We start from the raw sequence: 15,879 nt of genomic DNA, 5'->3' as shown, positions 1-15,879 counted from the left end.
TTGCATCATTGCCTGGTATGGCAACTGCTCGGGCTCCGACAATAAGGCACTACAGAGGGTAGTGCGAACGGCCCAGTACATCACTGGGGCCAAGCTTCCTGCCATCCAGGACCTCTATACCAGGCGGTGTCAGAGGAAGGCCCCAAAAATTGTCAAAGACTCCAGCCACCCTAGTCATAGACTGTTCTCCCTGCTTCCACTACACGGCAAGCGGTACCGGAGTGCCAAGTCTAGGTCCAAGAGGATTCTAAACAGCTTCTACCCCAAAGCAATAAGACACCTGAACATCTAGTCAAATGGCTACCCAGACTATTCACATTGACTGCCCCCCCCGCCTGCCTGCCCCCTCCACACACACACACACACACACACCGCCACTCTCGGTTGTCATCTACGCATAGTCACTTTAACTCTACCTATATGTACATACTACCTCAACTAACCGGTACCCCCGCAGATTGACTCTGTACCAGCACCCCCTGTATGTATAGTTATTTTTTTATTACTCCTCTTTAATTACTTGTTACTTTTATCTCTTATCCATATTTTTTGAAACTGCACTGTCGACTAGGGGCTCGTAAGTAAGCACCTTCACTGTAAGGTCTACACCTGTTGTATTCGGCGCATGTGACTAATACAATTTGATTTGAAACCCGGGTTTATTTGGCATTTCAAAAAGCCCACAGTGACCAACATGTCTAGTAACAATTACACCGACAAAGTATTTGAGGATTATGCAGCTATAGTCTACAAGGCATCGAAAAAAACAGCAACAATGTGGCTAGACATTGTGGTTGGAGTTAAATAGGGTTTGAGTAATGTGATGGAGTAGTGGTTTAACATAGAAAAAATTGTGGTTGGAGCTTGAAGAGTGGTGATAAATAACAGCAAGAGAGAGAGGGTCTTCCAAATGCCTACTCATGGTCTGTTTCTAATACAGAACAAGCCTTTATTCTATAGAATTCCAAGGTCAACTAACCTAACCTGAAAATATTGACATACTTTCACTAGTTGTGACAAGAGCAGTGTTTTTTCCTGAAGAAACACTTCCATATGATTTTCCATATTTGTTTCACAAAGTATTATTTGCACATTATTTTGTAGTTTTTTTAATTATCTCCACCAAAAAGCAAATGCTAACGTTAGCTGTTCTGCTAAGCCACATATAAATTGTACTTGATCGTCCCGCGTTGGACATATTTAAATGTATAGAGCCGAATCCAGCCCAGCCAGACTGAACCCATTTGCCCAGAAATGTAACCCACCTTGCTGACGTAAACAATTCCTCAGCAATTTCCTGAAGTTATCAGTAGAACAGTACACTGCAAGTGTGCTTTAATTAGTATGTTTGAAAAAGCCTACGGGATAACAAGGCAAACAGTCTCAGTTACAGGGCTAAGTCCATGTTGCAAATATGGAGAATGTCTCGGTCAACCACCTATGTAGGTTCACCAGTATTTCAATGAGAATGGTGTCCATTGGTAAGAGACTGTTGCTAGGGTACAGTTGCTAAGGTACAGAGGCCCAATGGCAAGAGGAAAAGAAAGGCATTAGGCTAGACTTCACAGCTACCCTTATTGTATTGAGCAGCTGGCATTAACCATGCAGTCTAGTTTTTAAATGATGGTAGTGTTTTCAGTACCAGGGTGAAATGTGAGGTCCTGACACCTTTCTACCCTGGTTCTTATCAAGCAATGAGACACAGGTTTTGGAATATTCCTAAGAGTACAGAGTAGAATGGAGCCTCAGTCTCCAACAAAATACCAAAGCCTCTCTTTCAAGATGAGCGCAGAACTGGATATATAGCCTGCCTTTATGAAGATAATCCTATTTGTAACCAGACTCTTTCAATCTGTAGTAAAATGACTTGCTACAAGGGAAAGGAACAGGGAACGACTCAGGTTGAATAACAGGCTAACCTGTAAACTCCCACTTGCATTTCAAGCCTATAAAAGTAGCTTGAGAAACAGGGTGATAAATATAAATGAATGCCAGTGTTTCATTCTGACTCACTCGATTTAACTGACTAATTAGGCTAACCACACGAGCAAATAGCAGGCATGCTTTGGCCACTGGACACAGCACACCCATTAGAATGCAGTATACAGTACAGTATGCAGCATACAGCGGAGTAGCAGATCTCAGCCAGTCTCAACGAATGCTTAGGATGAACATTGCATTGACGCAGGAGGCTTTAAGTGGAAATAAAATGTCCAGGGGATTTTTCAATTAGTGGCCAACATAAGGGCTTTTTTTAAAACAACAAGCAGAAACTTAGGTGATTTCCAATGTACTATGTAAGTTCTCAAAACCAAACCAGGCTAAAACTAGCCATGTAAATGGACTGTTCAAAGGCAATCCTCTGGTTTACCCATAATGTAAAAGAACCCCTCATAGTAGAAGTAGAAATCTCTAAAAATCATTATTTTTTCCCAACGCAAAGTGGGAAGGCAAAAAGACAAGATTACTAATGGCAGCCGCAGGTTCGCAGCACACAGACAATCTCTTTTATCTCCCTGTCTTCTAGAAGCTGCCTCTAGTCCTCCTCCTCCTCCTCTCCCACTGCACTTCTGTGCAAAGAACATTCCTCCATAAAGAGGACCTGAATGGGGGGTTTGACATTCCTACCTTGAAAGCCCTAGCTAAACCTTTTCTGAAGAGTTGCCTCACCAACAACTACAGTACGCACAAATCTACATTTCTTTCAAGCTGAAAATAGTTGTTCCATGAGTGGTCGAGTCATGAATGTCTCCGTGTGGAAGAAGCTTGTCCAACAGTGAGTGGTTTCATAACGCAGTTAACACTTTGAACAAAATGACAAAGCGCTAAATGAGTTAAGGCCTGGGGAAGACACTTTCATGTATCGTACAGCCTAGGTCTAAATTATTGACACACCACAGAATGCACTAAGCCAAACACTTTGAAAACAGGCAACAATCCTGAAACACACAGTAGAACAAGAGTGACTAACAGACACTGTGCCAGCTTTCACTCACAGGCAGAACATTCCAGGCCAGAGGAAAGCCACGTCTGCTCCTCCCCACTGTGTGGGTTTTGTTCTGCTAATCAGACCAAATGCCTCAAGGATTCAAGAACCCTGGAACTGTATCCGGCTTAATAGAGCAGCCCTTCCAGCCGGCCTCTCCCTGTCATTCCACCAGCCCCATGCAGCTGAAGCTGAGCAGACAAACCATTCAGTGTGTAGGGGGTTAAAGACTTCATCCATTCATAACCTAACGTAGCTGGTGTAAAAGAAATGCCTGAACGGAGTTCTCATCTGGTTATTGGCAACTCCGCTAGTGGTGATCCATTCATAACGCTGTCCTCCCCCCTTCCTTAACCCTCCCTTCCCCCCTTCCTTAACCCTCCCCCCTTCCTTAACCCCAGTTGGTCCTCTAACCCTCCCCTCCCCCCTTCCTTCCTTAACCCCAGTTAGTCCTCCCCCTTCCTTAACCCCAGTTGGTCCTCTACCCCTCCCCTCCCCCCTTCCTTAACCCCAGTTGGTCCTCTACCCCTTCCCCCTTCCTGAACCCCAGTTGGTCCTCTACCCCTCCCCCTTCCTGAACCCCAGTTGGTCCTCTACCCCTCCCACCTTCCTGAACCCCAGTTGGTCCTCTACCCCTCCCCCCTTCCTGAACCCCAGTTGGTCCTCTACTCCTCCCCCCTTCCAACCTGTTGGGGATAGGGGGCAGTATTGAGAATTTTGAAAAGAAATATGTGCCCATTTTTAACTGCCTCCTACACCAACTCAGAAGCTAGAATATGCATATTATTGTTCAGGTTTGGATAGAAAACACTGAATTTTCTAAAACTGTTTGAATGGTGTCTGTAAGTATAACAGAACTCATATGGCAGTCAAAACCCTGAGACAAATTCTGACAGGAAGTGAATACCTGATGTGTTGAATTACCCTTAAGCCTATGCCATTGAAACACACAGGGGCTTATTAATCTTTGAGCACTTCCTATGGCTTCCACTAGATGTCACCAGTCTTTACAAAGTGTTTTGAGTCTTATACTGTGAGATCTGACCGAACAAGAGACATGGAACGGTGGTGGCCGACAAGACTCTGGCGCGCGAGTTCATGTTGGGTACTCTCGTTCCAATACGTTTTAAAAGAGAATGCAATCGTCCGCCTTGAATATTATTCATGTTCTGGTTGAAAAAGGCACTAATGATTTATGCTATACAACGTTTGACATGTTTGAACGAACGTAAATATTTTTTCTCCCCTCTTTCATGAAGAGAAGTCCGGCGGGCTTAGATCATGTGCTAACAACACAGAGCTTTTTGGACATAAATGATGAGCTTTTTCGAACAAAACTACATTCGTTATGGACCTGGGATTCCTGGAAGTGACATCTGATGAAGAGAATCAAAGGTAATGGATTATTTACATAGTATTTTCGATTTTAGATCTCTCCAACATGGCGGTTAGTCTGTATCGCAAAGCGTATTTTTCTGGGCGCAGTGCTCAGATTATTGCAAAGTGTGATTTCCCAGTAAGGTTATTTTTAAATCTGGCAATCCGGTTGCGTTCAAGGGATGTAAATCTATAATTCTTTGAATGACAATATAATATTTTACCAATGTTTTCGAATAGTAATTATTTAATTTGTTGTGCTGATTTGACTGGCGGTATTGGAGGGAAAAGATTTCCTCAACATCAACGCCATAGTAAAACGCTATTTTTGGATATAAATATGAACTTGATAGAACTAAAAATGCATGTATTGTCTAACATAATGTCCTAGGAGTGTCATCTGATGGAGATTGTCAAAGGTTAGTGCATAATTTTAGCTGGTTTTCTGCTTTTGGTGACGCGTGTCTTTGCATTGACAAAACATTACACACAGCTATTTTCAAGGTACTCTCCTAACATAATCTAACTTTATGCTTTCGCCGTAAAGCCTTTTTGAAATCGGACAACGTGGTTAGATTAAGGAGATGTTTATCTTTCAAAGGGTGTAAGATAGTTGTATGTTTGAGAAATTTGAATTATGACATTTAATTGTTTTCAAATTTGGCGCTCTTGATATTTCACCTGTTGTTGATAGGGTGTACCAGGGGTGGGACACTTGCGTCCCACATAGCCCATAGAGGTTAACCCCAGTTGGTCCTCTACCCCTCCCCCCTTCCTTAACCCCAGTTGGTCCTCTACCCCCTCCCCCCTTCCTTAACCCCAGTTGGTCCTCTACCCCCTCCACCCTTCCTTAACCCCAGTTGGTCCTCTACCCCTCCCCCCTTCCTTAACCCCAGTTGGTCCTCTACCCCTCCCCCCTTCCTGAACCCCAGTTGGTCCTCTACCCCTCCCCCCTTCCTTAACCCCAGTTGGTCCTCTACCCCTCCCCCTTCCTTAACCCCAGTTGGTCCTCTACCCCTCCCCCCTTCCTTAACCCCAGTTGGTCCTCTACACCCTCCCCCCTTCCTTAACCCCAGTTGGTCCTCTACCCCTCCCCCTTCCTGAACCCCAGTTGGTCCTCTACCCCTCCCTTAACCCCAGTTGGTCCTCTACCCCCCCATTTCCCTCCTCACTCCTCTACCCATCAGTTGCCCTCTCTTCCCTCATAACAGCAGAGCCCTTTTTCCTTGTGTAGCTGGCGTATGAATAGATGGATGGTTTATTACTAGACCGCTGACCCAACTCCACATCCTCCCCACCCCTAAGCAGAGAAAATACATCGACTCCATACCATCAAAATCTCGGCCTTCTCCCTTTCCCCCCCTCTCGTTCTTTGTTTGTTTGTTCCCCTCTGTCCCCCCCACCCCCGGCTTTCCTGCTACTCACGCATTGATAGGCGAAATGAGGCGCATTGGAAATTTGCTGGCTGACAATGGAAGACAGCTGCTCTCACTGCATAAGTCTTTCATGAGCTGAATTAGCAGCGCGGGCTAGCCTCTCTCCCTTCCCCCCCACATGCTTCTCTGACAGCACACTGATCCAGACACACGCACACGCCTAGTCTTGTACAAAGCTTAGGAGACAGAGGGAGGAGAGAGACAAGGCATGAAAGGGCTTTGTTTCTCAGAACTGTGATCACTTTTACAGGACGAGTCAAAGATGTTTTGCGACCTTGAAGCCAGCCTCCCCATACATTTTCTATGAGGATATTGCTGCTAGGTGTACACAGCGAAAGCTCACGTTTTAACAGAAATAGCCTATGGTACCTGAGGAAAACATGAGGGCATTCAAAGACCCCAGTCCTCAGCAACTCAAACCATATGAACACAGATCAATTCACAGGCTCATTCACAATTATTATAAGCCTACTCCTCCATTTCCTTTGCTATACATTAATCTAATCTACAATCTAGCCTCCGAGGTGGTACCCAGTTTACCCCTCAATAGGAAGGTAAATAACTGTACGCTTCTGTTAGATATCAGAACATCATGAATTTTAAAACTAAAACAAAAAAAATAGAAATGATCAAAATCGACATTGGTAGTGACATTTTTCAGCATGAAGGCTCAGGCTACAGTGCTGCCATTCCCAGCAAAATCGCCTTGTTATCCCAATAGAGGAGGAACAAAACAACATGTGGCCTCCCAGCACGGTGCAGCGAGGTTTATAGGCTCCTCCACAAGCTTTGCGAAAGTCAACATTTTATTGCGACACCTTCAGGAGCAAATTAAAAACAGGCACATCCCCCATATTGACAAAGACCCCATATGTTACAACAAAAGAAAATAGGTTACAGAACAGGCACAGGCCAACAGTTATCCATTTTCAAAAGATCCATGATTAAAATGGTTTCAATGATTAAGCCAACAATGGTTAGCTTAGTGTTCCAAACCAGTCTCTAGGTTATGAGCAACAGCAGATAGAAGGCAGAACGTACAGAAGGCCTAACACATTTCAACTCTTCTTTAAGACAATGGTGTTATCTTTCACAAATTCATCGTAGTCCTTGTGATGACGGTGAGAGTTTGATTTATTCAATGTAAACCTAGCTGGAAGTAAAAGTCTTCTGTTGTGTACAAAAGCAGATCTTTCAGTGCTCCCAGCAGCTTTCAGAAAGGAACAAGAGGGCACAAATCAAGCCCGCGGTTCTCCAGGTCAAGGAGCCTGCTAAATGTCTACAGACACAGTTTATGACCAGCCAGGACTGGGTTCCAATATTAAATATTTCCACACAAGGGTCTCTCAAGGCTCTTGACAAGGATTTCCTGGAACATTGTCCGACAGCACTATAAACTCAGTGGGCCGCAGCTTTCCCATTCCCTGACGAGGCCTCTGGTCTGACCGTGGGGGATGGGGAGGAAGCTTGTTCCTGAGGCAGAACCAGCTCTGGGAATGTTCTCCCGTCTCTTTAATCCCAGATACAGTAAAGTGACATTGTACATCAGGAATACGACAACCACACAAAAAATAGCCCTGAGCTAAGGCTCCTTATGTAATGGTACATTGAGGCCACCGCACAAACATTTGGTGAGACGTTCTTGGCAGTAATGTAAATTGTCACACCTGTACCCTTTTGGAAAAGGACTAGAGAGAACTGTGCTAGCTGACAGCAAACAAACGGTTTTGCAAATTGCTGCTTAAATACAGACCTCTTGAGGGTAGACATTTGTGACCGACTGATAATGAATCATTCAGCCATCTAGCCTACAGAACAAAGAAACGCATTTGTATAGGAGGGTCTTTCTGAGCGGGTGACTGTAAAGACAGAGCAAAAGGCTAAGTGGTGGCTATACAGCAGAATATGCCTTGACAGGATTTCACCCGCTTGCTTGCGGAGTAGGAATCAGTATTTCCCACTTCATCGTGTTGCCTCATCACCCTACGACAATAGCAACCCCAGATAACAAGGCTTTCTTAAGTGGGGAAAGTTGGAAAGGAAACAAGACCCACATACCGAAGCAAACTCCTTACGTATACTGCAGAGGAGCCAGTAGCAACACTGACACACATTCCAGGTTCAAGGCTGCTTTTTGCTGGCATGCCAAAAATGAATGTAGCATAATATTGATGCGAATAGATCATGGCAATATCTGCAGCAACTGACAGCCTAAAGATTGTGACAAATGTTGGGTCTTTTCCTCAGTATTATGAATGCTTGTCTGATCTGAGTTTATATAAAACACTGAAAGGAAACGTGTTTATGCTTCCCAACAGTTTGAGAAATTCAGAAGAGCCGAGACAAAAGGCCTTTAACAGCTTGCCTGCACATGCTTTGAGGAAACAAAGAGGATAATGAATGTGTCCTTTTCATAAAGAGACAAAAGGAAACACATTAAAACACTGAATTCAACCGCAACCTCAGGCAAACTCCAGCCTAAATGTTTCTGGATCTGAGACAAACAGGCTAGCTCAACCAAAAAGTAGTCAGATCAGCTTACCCAATCCTTATCTCCTTAACACCATTCAGGGGTCAAAAGTTAACTGACCTAGCCTCAATAATCCAAGGCTATAGCTTTTTCTAAATAGGTGGGCAAAGTAGTTTCGCCGTCACTAACCCTCCCTTGTATTGTGTTTAGCCTCACAGCCTTTTACGTTGTTGTGGAGACAGAGGCTAATGACAGACGTGGAAAACAATTAGTGTGGAGTGTTTTTACTGGAGTAGAGAGGGGGGCTCCCTGGGGGAGAGTGTTTCTAACAGATAGAGGCAGCACTACAGGAATCACAGCAGCACTGACTGAGTTCGCTGCTGCAAAATGCCTCCCTTCATCTGTTCCTCACACACACGCATCTAAACACACATGCAGGTTCTCTCAACAGTAGGTTGTCAAATCAACTGAAAATAGGCATGTAGGGCCAACAAGCTTTGTTTTCAATGAAATTGAAGCTGGGCAATGGTGGAGGCCAACCACAGGAAAAGAGCTAAGGAGAGCCAGGGGAAGGAGTGTCTTTTCACTTTCCACATTGGATTTTCTATTATGCTAATGATTTATACCACAGACATGGCTGTCAGGATCCTAGTGAACAGAATAACACCTTGAGGAATGAGAAATCAAGGTTTCTAACACCAGGAAAAGCAATTCAAGCATGGATAGTTACCACCCAGGAAAAGAAAACACCATTGATTCAACATATGATACACATTTCCAAGCATTAGGATATTCAGTCATTCTTGCCTTCAAAGCATTTAACAAGATAACAATTTCATTGTGAGATTCCCATTACCTACAGAGGCCTCTCACGACAGCCTGAATGGGGGCTCTTCATTTGCTGCAACCACATGGAACATACAAGTCTGCTGATCAAGAGGAATCACTTCTCCACACTCGCTTGAGGCGACAACAGAGCACTGCACGCCTCTTTATCGGATGGTTTCTCTGCTCTGGAATTAGGGCAAAAAAAATTCAGTCCCTCTGCGCTCCACGGGGTGAAGTGTAGTCATTTAACATTTGACTCATGAGTAGACTTAGGCTGCATATCATAATGCTCAGTTTGAACCCAGACTGATATTGGTGAGGAAGCAGTTGAAAAGGAACACGTCGAGGCTAGACGCTGAAAAGAATGCTTCGTCATAGTGCTAGGGCCAAAACATGATTGAGGCCCTCCCGAGTGGCGCAGCGGTCTAAGGGACTGGATCGCAGTGCTGAGGCGCTACTACAGCATCCATCGGGTTCGATCCCAGGCTGTGTCTGTTGGGGAGTTCCAGCGGCGATGAGACAAGATCGTAACTACCAATTGGATATCACAAAACTGGGAAGAAAAAGGTGGTAAAATATCTATAAAAAATAACTGATTGAAATGAACAGGTCGACATGGAGTAGATTTCGGCTACATTTCATAATGCTTTGTTCAGCAGCTCAAAGGGAACACGTCTAGGCTAGACGACTAACAGCTGAAAAGAAAGCACCGTCATGGTGCTAGGGCTGAAACAATGTGGCTTCATGTCAAGGTGCCTCAGCAGGACCAAGCAAGTTAACATTCCAGGTAGGATTTGGCTGAACAGATTAGGGAAATACAGTTTTTCCCCAATCCCTGCTTGCTGTGTAGCCTTGTTTTTCCACACAAAAATATAAATGGGAGAATAGCAAGTTCTGTGTTTAGGACTACACATCAAGTCTCTTGTTGGAATTGGGCTAACCAGCATATATGAACAGGTATAGTCTACCCTCTACGCAATTGACACTCCCCTCAAAACCAGTCATCCCTCCCTCCTCGTCCAGAGTCATCAAAGCCTTGGTGTTATTTAAAAGGAATGAGCTCTAACACAATAGCACCAGTAAGTCAGAGGCAAGAAAAGGAAATAAAGCTAGTTCTCATGAGAGCCCTTTCTCCCCTAACTGCACATCAGCAACTACACAGTGGTGGCCAGGCTCTTTCACTCTCAAGCACAGACCCTTTTTTCCTCCTTCCTCTTTTGAACTGACATTGCTAATGTAATTTTCCATAAGAGCTGCTCCATTCGTCAAGGCCAGCATCACGTCGAGGCAGCTGACGAATGAATGCCTGGCTCCTCCAGGCTTGTATAATGAGTGAGCGAGAGAGAGCGAGAGAGAGGGTGGGCAGTGCTGTAGTTGAGGGAGCAGAGATGATTTATTCCAGAAACAAGAGCCAATGCTTTAGGAGCTCTGTCCTAAGATGGAGACTGTGCGAGCACAGTCACACACTCAAAGAGGGTAAGAGCATGAGTTAGTAAGTCATCATTAAATAAATAAATAAATAAATAAAAAGAGAATGTATTTGAGATGACGAATAACAAATCACACCCAGTTACTGTCAACTGTCTAGAAGGCAGAGCACTTTCCTCGTCACGTACAACACCTTTATTAAGCTACAGCTCAGAAGCTCTAACATGCTACTAACTGGGAACCATCTGGATGACTTAACATGCTATTCAAATATCTTATGACTTTTATTATAGATACTGTTCACAGTTTGGGCAAATGTGATTTGAACTCTGGAACACCCATGGCATGAAGATGAGACATGTTGGACAACATTGAATATGCCATATTTTTGGGGCTGCAGGTAGCCTAGTAGTTAGAGCATTGGGCAAGTAACCGAAAGGTTTCTGGATCGAATCCCCGAGCTGACAAGGTAAAAATCTGTCGTTCTGCCCCTGAACAAGGCAGTTAACCCACTGTTCCCTGGTAGGCCATCATTGTAAATAAGAATTTGTTCTTAACTGACTTGCCTAGTTAAATAAAAGGTTAAAAAAAATGTTTTAAATGTCAATGTCATAAAACATACATACAAAACAATACAACATACATTGTATTCATCATTAATGTGGTCTAGACGTCCATTGTATTGAGGCCTCCGTTTAAACATAGGCCTTTAGATTCTCAAGGAATCAGATATGAATTCAGTGAAACACTATTGGCAACAGTTTTCTGGAGACCCTGATGAGTCTAAGAACCCAGTGCTGAGTCTGACCCTTTGCCTTTGTTCAAGGTCGTCAACCAATCCATGCCGAGCTGATTGGGTTGCCCGAGTCCTTTCTGATTGCTAAACCTTTTGTCCTTAGATTTCCTTCCCTGTTTGAGTTATCTGAGGAGACTTCACAGCTTTGCATTCCTGACAGAGGGAAACTTGCTTCTTCGAAGGCCCTTCCCCCCCACTTCACTTTCATAGCAGCAGTGAAAGTGAGGGAGTGCTCTGCCACCCCCTCCCCCACCCACCAGGCATTGCCGGGGCTTGTGGGATTAAGAATGGAACACGACGACAGACAAAACAATCCCCAGCACCTCCCTCCAGTGCTGGTACTAACAGAGCATGAAAAGGCTGTTTGAGCACACAATAGACACACTGATAGACCAGCTCAATGAGGAGACAGGATAAGTGCTGGTAAATAGTTAAGCAACTGTTCATGAGTTTCTTGCATGACAATGTCTATGTTTGAAGAGGGGAAAACAGGCGTTGCCATCAGCAATCAACTAGCTAGTCAGCAAGCTAATTGATTGATTTTGAAATACAAATATCCTGTGTAGAACATGTTAGGATATTTATGAAGTTTAATAACCACAGACACAATTGTAATAATAATAATAATAATAATAATGAACTGTAGCCAAGCACTTTAAAGTTCTTCCAGGCTTTTCCTGTTTAACGAAAGGCAGAGGGACAAGATATTTCAGAAACGCCATCATGACCAGATTGTCCTGACTGATACTCACAACTGATGTGAAATGAGGGCAATGTCTTCAATTAGACAAAACTAAAGTGGTGAGAAACAGCAGGCACAGCTCCAAACCCCTGACAAGGCTACATCCTGTTCCAATAAAGTTAGAATATAGTTCAACCAAAAACCACATCTCAAATGGAATTAAATCTGAACCTACAGCTTGGCAAAGGTTTGGAAATTGGTCTTGCATAGTGATACACATTCAGCTTAAACATTCCAAGCAATAATTTGTTTAATAGCACTCACCTTTTCATTTTTCACTTTCTTCAATGTTCTGCATTCTATATTGTCCAGCTCCTGCGGTTCAGTTTTAATTGTCAATGCTGGAACAATCCCAACAGACTCAAGTGCAATATTCCCCAACTGATCATCCCCTACCAAGTCTGTAGATTGTGTGTTCTCAAAGGGGGTACTACGGTTAACCCCCAAAGCTACTTGAGAAACCACCTCCTTTTCAGTGGCAGCTATTACCACCACTGGCACTCCCTCGCTTTTCTCCTTCTTACTTTTCCCACTTGTCCCTTCCTTGTCTTTTTTACCACTGTTCCGAGAGACTTTGCCACCCTTCTCCATTCCTTTGCCAGTAGTGGAATTGTTGCTAGTGGCTCCTGCAGTAGCACCAGTGTTGGTTGGTTCCCCTTGGGTTCGCGTCTGCCCTTCTTTCTTGGCCCCATCTCCAGCTGAGACCTTGCTACTATTGTCTTTTGAGTTTTTGCTGCGTTTGGATTTAGATTTACTCTCCTTGCCTTGAGGGCCAGGTACAGGACTAACAAATCTGATGTTGTCAGGCAAAGCTGCAACAGCACTGGGCGGAGCCGTCATAGCCCCTCCGTCCTTGGTTCCAGACATCTCAAGTTTGTCCTTTTCTAAGTCAGCGTCTAGGTCGATAATCAGATTTCCTACACCGATGTCCCACTCATCACCGCTGTCGTAAGTGTCCACCGCATTCGAGTCCACACCTTTCCCGCCTGCAGTGCCACTACTTAAGGACATTTTAGTGCCAACGGCCCAGGTTTGCCTCAATGAGGTCCGCCACCTTCTCTGACTGCTGGGGGACTGGGTTGAGAGAATCCTTAGGGTCTAGGTATCCCCTTCCTATTTACCCACATTTTGCCCTGGGGGGAAAAAGAGAAAAATAGTTACATCTATCCAATACAGTAGGTAATGCTCAGCCAACCAATGACATAAAACAAAAAGGGCTGAGCAGCACCACAGAAGACAACAAAAATTCACAGGAAGTTTGAAGGTGATAAAACCTTTGAACTCCTCACAGCAATGAAGAATAAAGGTTCAAGAATTGTTTTAATTGCCAATGAAAACAACCTCAAGGCTCAAACTCATTGCACTAATGTGGATCTAGCGTTGGTCTGAAAATCGTTCAGCTCGTTGTGTTTTAGGGACCACCTGTTGTAGATGTCTGACTGCTGACATTTTCATGCAATTCTACAGGTAAAATTGGTGTGCATTCGATTCGCAAATTACAGCCTAAATCTACATTTAAATTACAAAAACTAAACCGACACTGTGTTGAAATGATAACAGCTCTACAATTTGTCACTTCACTCTGTCCAGCTTGCAAACAACTACTGAAACAAAAGCTACAGAGTTAGGAAACATTCGATAATAATTTATTTTTATTTTTTATTTATGGACAGAGGGCCATTGCAAATTCTAATGATGAGAAAATATAACATTTCAGTGCAGCCCTCCAGACCTCTATGAAGACTGAGTGCAGACCACAAGGCAAAACATGTAAGCACATGTTCTCCATTCATGCAACTGACATAGGCCTACAGCTTTTAATTATTTCACCTTTATTTAACCAGGTAGGCCAGTTGAGAACAAGTTCTCATTTACAACTGCGCCCTGGCCAAGATAAAGCAAAGCAGTGCGACAAAAACAACACAGAGTTACACATAAACAAACGTACAGTCAATAACACAATAGAAAATTGATGTACAGTGTGTGCAAATGTAGAACAGCAGGGAGAAAAGGCAATAAATAGGCCATAGAGGTGAAATAATTACAATTTAGCATTAACACTGGAGTGATAGATGTACAGATGGTGTGCAAGTAGAGAGCAAGATGATAAATAACAATATGGGGATGAGGTAGTTGGGTGTGCTATTTACAGATTGGCTGTGTACAGGTACAGTGATTGGTAAGCTGCTCTGACAGCTGATTCTTAAAGTTAGATGCTTGATCCAACACTATTCACAACTGACAAGCATACAGCTTGATCCAACACTATTCACAACTGACAAGCATACAGCTTGATCCAACACTACTCACAACTGACAAGCATACAGCTTGATCCAACACACTTCACAACTGACAGGCATACAGCTTGATCTAACATTATTCAACTGACATAAGCATACAGCTTGATCTAACACTATTCACAACTGACAGGCATACAGCTTGATCTAACACTATTCACAACTGACAAGCATACAGCTTGATCTAACATTATTCAACTGACATAAGCATACAGCTTGATCTAACACTATTCACAACTGACAGGCCTACAGCTTGATCTAACATTATTCGGTTCAGGAAGGCTTGTGATGTCTTTACTATCAAGAAAAAAACAACGACATGCCATTACATTGGGACCTATTCAATCAAACTGGTAATGAACAAGGTCGGGGGTAAGGTAAAGGTAAAGAAAGATTCAACTAGTCCTGTAAGTAAATAAATAGGTGTCAAATTGGCTTGTTTATCCTGGAGCCACAGTTCTCTTCACCCAGTAGTAGAGACATTGTTTTCTTGATTAAATACAACCAAATGCTTGTAGCAAAAGATGCATTTTGTTAACCAAATGTGACTAAACAGGGACAATGATCCATCCTTTAACACTACATTATCTAAAAGCTGCCCAAACTCCACCATAATCCCAAAGGTGCTACCGCGTTGCACAGAAATCCTGGTCTCCATAACCATTTCCCACAGTCACCATGGCAACCCTGGGAAACGTAAATCCTGATTGACGGCCAACCGTGGCCCCACTGTTCTGAGTGACTGGCTCATTCCAGAAGGACTGCTGATAGTGTCACTGGTGAGGGACGAAGACTAACTGGCCTCACTGCTCACGCTCACAGGGTTAACATAGCCATACTCTGTCAAGTGGACACTGACAACCCCTGCATCAACACGGCAGCTTAAGAAAACACTAACATTGAATGATGCCAGAGGAAAGGCACAGCCCAACACCATAATGTAGGCTAAATAAAGTGCTGTTAAAAGGCATGCCTTACACAAACGCATTGTGATCATGTTAGCACTTAGCTTCATATACTCTCTGAGATAGGGGGCAGTATTTTCACGTCCGGATGAAAAGCGTGCCCAAAGTAAACTGCCTGCTAGTCAGGCCCAGAAGCTAGGATATGCATATAATTAGTAGATTTGGATAGAAAAAACACTGAAGTTTCTAAAACTGTTAGCATAATGTCTGTGAGTATAACAGAACTGATTTGGCAGGTGAAACCCCGAGCACAATCCATCCAAGGAATTTGTTTTTGAGGTCACTGTGTTTTCCGAATGGGTTTCTATGGGAGACCTGATTTATTAGGGCCCAGATTGCAGTTCCTATGTCTTCCACTAGATGTCAGTCTTTAGAAATTGTTCAATGTTTTTCTTTTGAGAAATTAAGAAGTAGGGCTGTTCTTTGTAGGTGTCACTCTGAAGGGCTTTTGTCTTTTGTTGCACGTGAACTGAAGCGCGCTTCACGTTGTTTTTATCCAGTATTAGAAACAGTTAATTCCATCTTAAATTTGATTGTTTAATTTACATTTTAGG

General features: G+C 43.5%; 1 protein-coding gene across 5 annotated transcripts in view; it reads right to left on the bottom strand.

Moving 5' to 3' along the window:
• LOC115166810 (zinc finger protein 609) overlaps nucleotides 1–15,879 on the bottom strand; it is a 109,595-nt gene that overhangs the window by 71,095 nt on the left and 22,621 nt on the right. For 4 of the 5 annotated variants that reach the window (XR_003870366.1, XM_029720647.1, XM_029720648.1 and 1 more), the window contains exon 2: nucleotides 12,328–13,196. The exons of the other annotated variant lie outside the window; for it this stretch is intronic. Coding sequence is in view for 3 of the 4 variants with exons in the window: in XM_029720647.1 (XP_029576507.1) it covers nucleotides 12,328–13,074 (747 nt within the window). In the remaining variant the exon portion in view is untranslated. The remainder of the gene's footprint in view (nucleotides 1–12,327; nucleotides 13,197–15,879) is intronic. 5 annotated transcript variants of the gene reach the window in all.

The sequence above is a fragment of the Salmo trutta genome, chromosome 29 (assembly GCF_901001165.1).
Source record: "Salmo trutta chromosome 29, fSalTru1.1, whole genome shotgun sequence".
NCBI lineage: Eukaryota > Metazoa > Chordata > Actinopteri > Salmoniformes > Salmonidae > Salmo > Salmo trutta.
The sequence above is the reverse complement of the archived record's forward strand: the minus strand, read 5'-3'. Positions and strand labels throughout refer to the sequence as shown.